We start from the raw sequence: 8833 nt of genomic DNA, 5'->3' as shown, positions 1-8833 counted from the left end.
ATGTATACAATGTACATGCAATTGGTCCTAAACTGGGTTTGCACAATTTTGTAATATTCTATCCATAATAGTTTCATAAATTTTCCGTTAGCAACGTGCCGAAAAACATTAGCTAAGGTAGGTAGTTTGGCATTTACAACAACAATAATAATAATAATAATAATAATTTAAAAAAATGTTAATTTTTTTTATTATAATAATTAAAAAAAAATAATAATAATAAAAAAAATTTTTTTTGATCTAACCACTCATTCACTGATTGTGTTTTTTCCGTCCCAACCAGTGCCCCACGACATGTATATCAAAGGCCATGGTATGTACTATCCTGTCTGTGGGATGATGCATATAAAAGATGACAAAATGTAACGGGTTTCCTCCGTAAGACTATATGTCAAATTTACAAATGTTTGACATCCAATAGCTGATGATTAATAAGTATATGTGTTCTAGTGGTGTCATTAAACAAAACAAACTTTAACTTTAACTGTTGTATCAAACTGCACCAAAATCACATTTCTATGGTTATGAGAAGCAGTGATTTCATTTGAGTCGCGTCCGTTTTCACATTCCACGCCAGCGCCGCATCAGAAACCTCGCACATGAAACGGGACTTCAGTAACAAATAAAGTATTCAGTACAATCTTCTTCGGACAGACAAAAAGGGCACTTTTTATCTAAAAATTACATTTTGCTTGTAATATGTAGTTCAGTGTTTGTTACGTCCTAAATGGCGTAGTGGTTAAGCCATCAGCTTTAAAGTGTGTAGGTACTGGGTTTGAAACCCCTTTCAGATTTATCACAGTTGTTCTGTTTTATTGGTCAAAGGAAGCGGTGTTTTGTCTTTCAGATTTATCACAGTTGTTCTGTTTTATTGGTCACAGAAGCGGTGTTTTGTCTTTCAGATTTATCACAGTTGTTCTGTTTTACAGAATTCGATAGCGGACAAGAAGACAAGCGCTGGTTATTGGACACGGAAGCGGTGTCTTGTGCTGTTGGTTGCTGTGCTTGTCGTGGTTTCTCTGGTGTCTGCCTCTGTAGTTGTTACAATATATGTAGTTAGAGCAGACGCATCTAAATGTAAGCAAAACAACGATAATTACTGATATGTCAGTTTCATGTTTATTACAACTCATTTACATAGTCTGATGATTCTGCACTTAGAAAACTAATTAATATTTAACTGCTCCAACACCCCCACCCCCCGACCATCACCCATTTAAATAGACATTTGTTTTATTGGATGGAAAGGGGTGTTTGTCTTTATAACCCTGTTGTGATGTGTAATTTGTATTAATAAATTAAATATAGGCATTCATGTCCAGTTTATTTATTTATTTATTTTAGTATAGATACCATTTTATCAAGTATTTATTAATACCAGTGAAAAGTGTGGGGGGGGGGGAGCCCTTTATAATCCAACTTTTGTTGGGGGAGAGGTTTGGCGTAATTGTGTATTTGTGACATTTTTGTTGGTTTGCTGTTGGGGTTTTATTTTTTTCATATAATTTAATATTATTATTTTTAACATTAGTTTACTTTATTTTACTGAATACTTTTTTTTTTTTTACTGAAGACCGTTTTCCACGTGCGCTGTGCTGGCGTGGAATGTAAAGAATGAAATCACTGCTTCTGATAACCATAGAAATGTCTTTTTGGTGCAATTTCATACAAAAGTTAAAGTTTGTTTTGTTTAACGACACCACCAAAGCACATTGATTTATTTATCATCGGATATTGGATGTCAAACATTTGGTAATTTTGATATATAGTCTTAGAGAGGAAACCCGTTACATTTTTCCATTAGGAGCAAGGTATCTTTTATACGCACCATTCCATAGCCAAGATAGCACATACCACGGCCTTTGATACACCAGGCGTGGTGCACTGGCTGTCACGAAAAATATGCCAATGGGCCCACCGACAGGGATCTATCCTAAATCGACCGCACTTTACCACTTGGCTACGTCCCGCCTCAGTTTGATATAATTACAGTTATATAGGTTCCAGTTTTGTTTATCATTTTTAGCGTTGGGTCATCAGCCACTTAAAAATGGCCAACCCGAATCGACATCACCAACTACACCAATGACATTATCATTCCCGCCATCCACTACTCGAAATGTGTCAACAGTAACATCGTCAGTGTTGACGTCGACCACGCCAAAAGAGTCAAGAATGACAACACCGACAACTGTTTTAACAACTTCTCCACCCTTGACAACGACCAAGCCAAAAGGTTTTATAAAATAACATATAGATGTTCTGTTATACTGACTTATTTATTTATTTATTCATTTATTTATTTATTATTGTATTGTATTGTATTGTATTGTATTGTATTGTATTTTTAATGGGGGGGGGGGGAATTTAAATTTTAAAATGTTTTAAATTATAATTTATATTAAAATATAACACATAAATCTAACGTCTATTACTAAGTTACTATAACGTCTGTTTCGTTAGCTCTAGGTATCAAAAAGTAATATGAAGGTGACAGGATTGTTGGACAGTTTGATTTAAATAATGAAACCCAGTTCACTTCAGACACATTTTTAAACACACGCTAATGGCTATAACTTGAGATATTCTGGGGTTACGAGGTTAAGTTTTAAGATTTTTGTATGTCACATGTCAGTCTTTACCGTGCAATAAACTGTACATAGCGTAAATCGATTTTTTTAAGTTTGTCTAAAACAACAGAAAAAAGTAAAAATTCAAATAAAGTATTTTATGCTAAAATTAGGTAAGCTATACAAAGAATTTTAACCCATAATTTTAACACAATAGGCCTAATTCATATCCTTCCTTTTCCATTACTTAGTAGTAGACAACTATTTCATAACAATTAGTTAAGTAAGTTAAATGGTTAACTCATTTTCTTGACATAGCGACACCATTTTATTCTTCACCGATCTAAAGATATAGATCAAGCTAGATTATTCACATTTGAAAACTGAAAACCCTCTAACATTTGTTAGTTGGTTAATTTTAATATTACTATTTTCTTATTAGCAACAGAGACGCCCGATACAACTCCGACGACAACTACAACAACTCCGACAACTACAACAACCCCGACAACTACAACAACCCCGACAACTACAACATCAACTACAACAACTCCGACAACTACAACAACCCCGACAACTACAACAACAATAGCAACGTTACCAATAACCAATGTGAAAGGTACAATTATTAATAGAAACTGTTAAACTGTACATTATCGCTAGTTGCAATCAACCAACCAATCTACGTTTAATTAAACAATCGGTTAGAACATTTATAAATTCGGGGGAAATGTGTATATATGACAATTATGACTATCCATTTACAAACTAGTCTGTCCTTTACCTTTAATACTTTTTCAATATCTGTTTTTTTTGTACAAGCTTTTTCATCCTTTTGTTTAGTGTGAAATTTTGTATATGATTTTCATTGTTTGTATAAAAACAACTGAATATTGGCTTTGTTTAAGGCACAACACCCCCATTTGTCGTGTCGTTACTAGCTGTAGCAGCTTAATATAGTCCGGTTTAGCAAATAGTTTTTCATTTAAAAAAAAAGAATTAAAAATTGATAAAAGCTTCTTTCGAACTTTTCGTTGACGATCACAGGTAGGTTGACCTGTGTGATATTGAAATAACCCAGCGTTTGTAAATTATTTGTTACTGTTATTACTAAGTACAAGTAACTGCATTTCTAAGTGTGGCATGCGGTCACATGGAAATGGGTGAAGAGGAACTAAATGAGACGGTGCTCTAACTTATGGGTGGATAACTCAAACATTTTGTGGTCAACCTGTTTCTATTTTTTTAATGCCACTTGAAAAATGACCACAGCTTGAAAAGGTAGTTGTCACTTATTCGTTGTGGTATTATGCCATTTTTGACACCATTTACTCTGAGGCAGTATTAACATTGAAATGCATGGAGGATGTAATGGTGGTATGCAACCTTAAGGCGCATGCCACCGATGGGGCATGGTATGCTCATCATTCCCGAACACGTGATATGATCACTGATTGGACACCAATGTTTTAGTTTCCACTGAGCAAGGTGCTGCCAGACCGAGCAGAAAAACATCCGACAGACTGGTTTATGCGTTTCACGTTAAACCAAATGGCAACGTAGGGAACCAATCAAATAATTCGCGAACTGGTATGTTAAAGGCCGTGGTATGTACTATCCTGTCATTCATATAAAAGATCCCTTGCTACTAATAGAAAAATGTAGCAGGTTTCCTCTCTAAGACTATAAGTAAGAATTACCACGTTTGACATCCAATAACCGATTACTAATAAATCAATGTGCTCTAGTGGTGTCATTAAACAAAACAAACTTCTTCTGATTCCCTCTATTGTAACTTTATCCAAATGGGCTACAGGGCCGCATTTTACGAAACGATCTTAGAGCTAAGATCACCTTCAATATATTGCTACCTAAGTAGCGCTAAGATCGTTTCGAAAAACGGGTCCCTGGTTTATAGATTGACCAAACTTACTGTCCATTTTCATGGGTTGAAACTAGGGTCTGCCACTTTAACCATTAACTATACGGGCGAGAAATAGCCCAGTGGTAAAGCGCTCGTTTGATGCGCAGTCGGTTTGGGATCGATTCCCGTCGGTGGGCCCATTGGGCTATTTCTCGTTCCAGCCAGTGCACCACGACTGTTATATCAAAGGCTGTAGTATGTGCTATCCTGTCTGTGGGATGGTGCATATAAAAGATTCCTTGCTACTAATGGAAAAAATGTAGCGGGTTTCCTCTCTTAGATTATATGTCAAAATTACCACGTTTGACATCCACTAGTCGATGATTAATAAATCAGTGTGCTCTAGTGGTGTCATTAAACAAAACAAACTTCTTCTTAACCATTAATTATGTTGAACCCTCTGTGTTCAGGTAATTGCTCCGTCTCTAAGCGATGTCATCAGTGTACAAGTCGTGAATACCACGGACGGTGCCAGGCAAATGGAACCATGGATACGGTGCAGTATGGCATGACTACCACATGCGACACGGCTTGTTTCTCTGAAGTCAGGGCACCAGATTACAACTGTAAGAACTTTTGTAAATTGTTGTTATTTCCCAAAATGCTTATACATAGCCGAAAAGTGTACCTAGCAGGCGGTTAAAAGTGGACTCTTTGTCCTCAATTATTGTGTCCACATTATTTTTGTACCGACTCGCTACCAACCCCTCTACCACCCCCCACCCCCGTTTTTGAGTTAAAATTGTTATGTACAGACTTCAAAATACGAGAGTTTGGGGTGATAAAAAATCCATCCTCTGACTTCGACTCTAGGACGTCAGGTTTTCGATGTAATCAGTCGATCCCCTGAATCGATCACCTAAAACGGCATGTCGTTAAACTTTCATTGATTCATTCATTCTGAAAGGGCAGTGAAGTAAGGTGAATCATGCAAGAGGCGGGATTTCACTCAGTCGGTTGAGTGCTCGCTTGAGATACATGGCCAACCAGTGCACCACAAATGGCCAAAGGCCGTAGTATGTGATTTCCTGTCACTTGGAAAGTGCTATCGGACTACAGGCTGGTAGTTACAGGTTTCGCAGCCCGGTACTGACTCCAACCCAAAGCGAGTTTTTGAGGGCTCAATGGGTAGATGTAAGGCCACTACACCCTCTTCTCTCTCACTAACCACTAACCAATTGACAACTAACCCATTGTCCTGGACGTTAATTGGATTATAAGCACGAAAATAAGTTGAAATGAAAATGTAGCCGATTTCCTCTGATGACTACGTGTCAGAATTACGAAATGTTTGACAATCTGATTAAAATTAGCTCTACTTGGTCTACCAGTAGATCTAACAGCATTGCATGGACTGTCATGTCCAGATGACATTTCATCTATAAATAACAATTTAAATATCGACCAATTACACTTCGCCTTTTATAGCGTTATTCGGGAACATAGAAATTCTAAAAATATCGGGCGAGACTATTTATGCAATAGGCGAACTTGTTGGTCTATTTCAATGTTGCAAGTAAGGTTTTGATTGGTCGAATGAAAGGTCAACTGGACATGAGCTCCAAAGGGCTGCTGTTAGATCCACATGTAATAGTGGAGCTAATTTTAATTAGATTTAATGTTTGACATCCAATAGCCGATGATTAATTAATCAATGTGCTTCAGTGGTGTCGTTAAACAAAACAAACTTTAACTGAAACTGTAGTGAAGTAAGGTTGAGCATGTAATGTTTATAGACACAGAATGTTTATAGACACAGCATTATTTACCTTAAAATTGTTTATATTTACACTTAATAAATACTGATTTGCAAATCTACAGGCATTGAACAAAACGGACTTTTGCAAATCACTTTCAAGTTTAAAAGTTTGTTCTGTTCAACTGGATGTCAAACATTTGGTAATTATGATTTATAGTCGAGAGATTCATCAAAGAAATGAAATGGTATGCTCAAGTTCAAAATATAAAATACCATAAGTTTGTTTTGTTTAACGACACCACTAGAGCACATAGATTTATTAACCATCGGCTATTGAAAGTCAAACATTTAGTAATTCAGACATATATTCTTAGAGAGAAAACCCGCTACATTTTTTCATTAGTAGCAAGGGATTTTTAATATGCACTATCCCACCGACAGGATAGCACATACTACGGCCTTTGATATAACAGTCGTGGTGCACTGGATATACTGACTTTTCGTGAACATCAGATATTATCACAAGTCATCACAGCTGTATGTATTCCAATGAGCTCTGTCCTGTACCAGTTTTATTTTGTAAACTAGTCTGGGACTGGCAGTCCTCTTTTCGGCGGTGTAAGACGGATATATTGTCCAGTAAATGATATCCTCGGGAGTGGCTGTCCTCCTATAGACGAGGCACCAGGTAGAGATTCATGGTATACGTATCAATTACTATTTTGCCAAATGCCCTGTACAGAAATAACGGACTTGATTATGGGTAACTTGCTGCATTAGGAAAAATGTAGCGAGTTTCCTCTCTAAGACTATATGTCAGAATTACCAAATGTTTGACATCCAATAGCCGATGATTAATTAATCAATGTGCTCTAGTGGTGTCGTGAAACAAAACAAACTTTTGATTACGGATAACGGTTTTGTCGTTCAGATTTAAGATACCAAAAAGACGTGGTTGAAAATATGCTCAGAGGTCATTAGAGAAATATTCTCGTCCTGTCCTATTTTTCAGATGTCTACCGTGGGTGTCTCTCCTATGTGATGGAACCAGTAAAAATAGCTGCAGCACAGGCCACAGGTAGCTGTTTCCGAGTGGAAAACTACATAACTGCTGGTCTCAGTACATACTGCCTCTGTTGTGACGAACTGTGCAATACACTTGATATGACTATATATGGTGGAAAGAACTGTTTACCACCATCTTATTGTTAAATTCTGATTGGATGATGTCACTAAAACTAATTTTGTTTTTGTTTGTAAAAAAAATCCAACAAAATAAACCACACACACACACACACAGCAAAAAAAAAAAAAAGGAGAAAAAACAACAACAAAAACAAACAACTAAACCTAATTACAAAATACACAATGATTATTCATGATTTGTATATTCATTAGACATCAACAGGTAGTAATAATTTCGATTGTGGTTCGTCAGTGATATTCTTCCAACATTTTACAATTGAAATTTTTTCAGAAACATGACATACAGAACAATAACAATATGTTAATAATAAACAGATGGAGAAAGTCTGACAGACATACAAACAAACAGACAAACAGAGAGACTGAATTGTCAGAACTTGAAACCATAATCTGATGTACTATTTTAAACACCTCGAGCAGAATTTACGACACCTGGTTTGTTTGGTTGGGTTTTTTTTTGGGTTTTTTGGGGGTTTTTTTTTTTTTTTTTTGGGGGGGGGGGGGGGGGGTTCTTTTTTTTTAAATGCAGGTGTTTCAGCATGGTAAATGCAAGTGATTATACACGCAGATGTCAAAAACACGCTTTGTAAATTCGGCCCATGAACTTTAACTGTTATTACTTGATAACATACCAAAAATTATGTCCTTGCTGAAAATGCATAACCATAATGAAGGAACTGATTAATGTATATATCTCGAACTGTAATAGTTGTGTATTTGTAAACCAGCCTCGGTGGCGCAGTGGTTAAGCCATCGGACTACAGGCTGGTAGGTACAGGGTTCGCAGCTCGGTACCGGTTCCAACCCAGAGCGAGTTCTTAAGGGCTCAGTGAGTAGGTGTAAGGCCACTACATCTTCTTCTCTCTCACTAACCACTAACCAACTAACAACTAACCCAGTCCTGGACAGACAGCTCAAATAGTTGTGTGTGCCCAGGACAGCGTGCTTGAACCTTAATTGGATATAAGTTGAAATGAAATGAAAATGTATCTGTAAAACGTATAGCAGTTGTTTTTCATTGTGAGACAAGGGAAGTTATTTGTCTAAGTCCCGTTCACATGACCAAAATTTACACTCATGGGTAAATATACATATATGCATATTTTACTCACGTGTGTAAAACTATGTTTGCTAAGCGTTTACATGACTACTGTGTAAAACGAAGGTGGCCTGAGTATAATCTCTTTTCAACTAAAATCCATGGACTGGTGAAGTAAGCAAGTTTTGCTATGCGTACACATGACCAAAAGTTGTCTGAAATACTCGGACAATAGTTTTACTTATATGCAAATGTTAATTTGCATGTGGTCTCCACTATAAAGATTACATATGTGAGTATATTTACTCATGTATGCAAATTTAATCAAGTATGCAAATTTCCATATATATAAAAAGAAATACTCTTGTATGCAAATGTCTGTATGTGAACGGGGT

At 36.5% G+C, this 8833-nt stretch overlaps 1 protein-coding gene across 1 annotated transcript in view; it reads left to right on the top strand.

Moving 5' to 3' along the window:
- LOC121388214 (putative GPI-anchored protein pfl2) overlaps positions 1–7885 on the top strand; it is a 62536-nt gene extending 54651 nt beyond the window's left edge. The window contains exons 5-9 of the mRNA XM_041519481.1: positions 930–1077; positions 2027–2236; positions 3013–3189; positions 4905–5060; positions 7206–7885. Coding sequence (XP_041375415.1) covers positions 930–1077; positions 2027–2236; positions 3013–3189; positions 4905–5060; positions 7206–7405 — 891 coding nt within the window. The 3' untranslated portion in view covers positions 7406–7885. The remainder of the gene's footprint in view (positions 1–929; positions 1078–2026; positions 2237–3012; positions 3190–4904; positions 5061–7205) is intronic.
- The last annotated feature ends 948 nt before the right edge of the window (positions 7886–8833 follow it).

This window comes from Gigantopelta aegis, chromosome 14, assembly GCF_016097555.1.
Source record: "Gigantopelta aegis isolate Gae_Host chromosome 14, Gae_host_genome, whole genome shotgun sequence".
Taxonomy (NCBI): Eukaryota; Metazoa; Mollusca; class Gastropoda; order Neomphalida; family Peltospiridae; genus Gigantopelta; species Gigantopelta aegis.
This window is presented reverse-complemented; position numbering and strand designations above follow the sequence as displayed.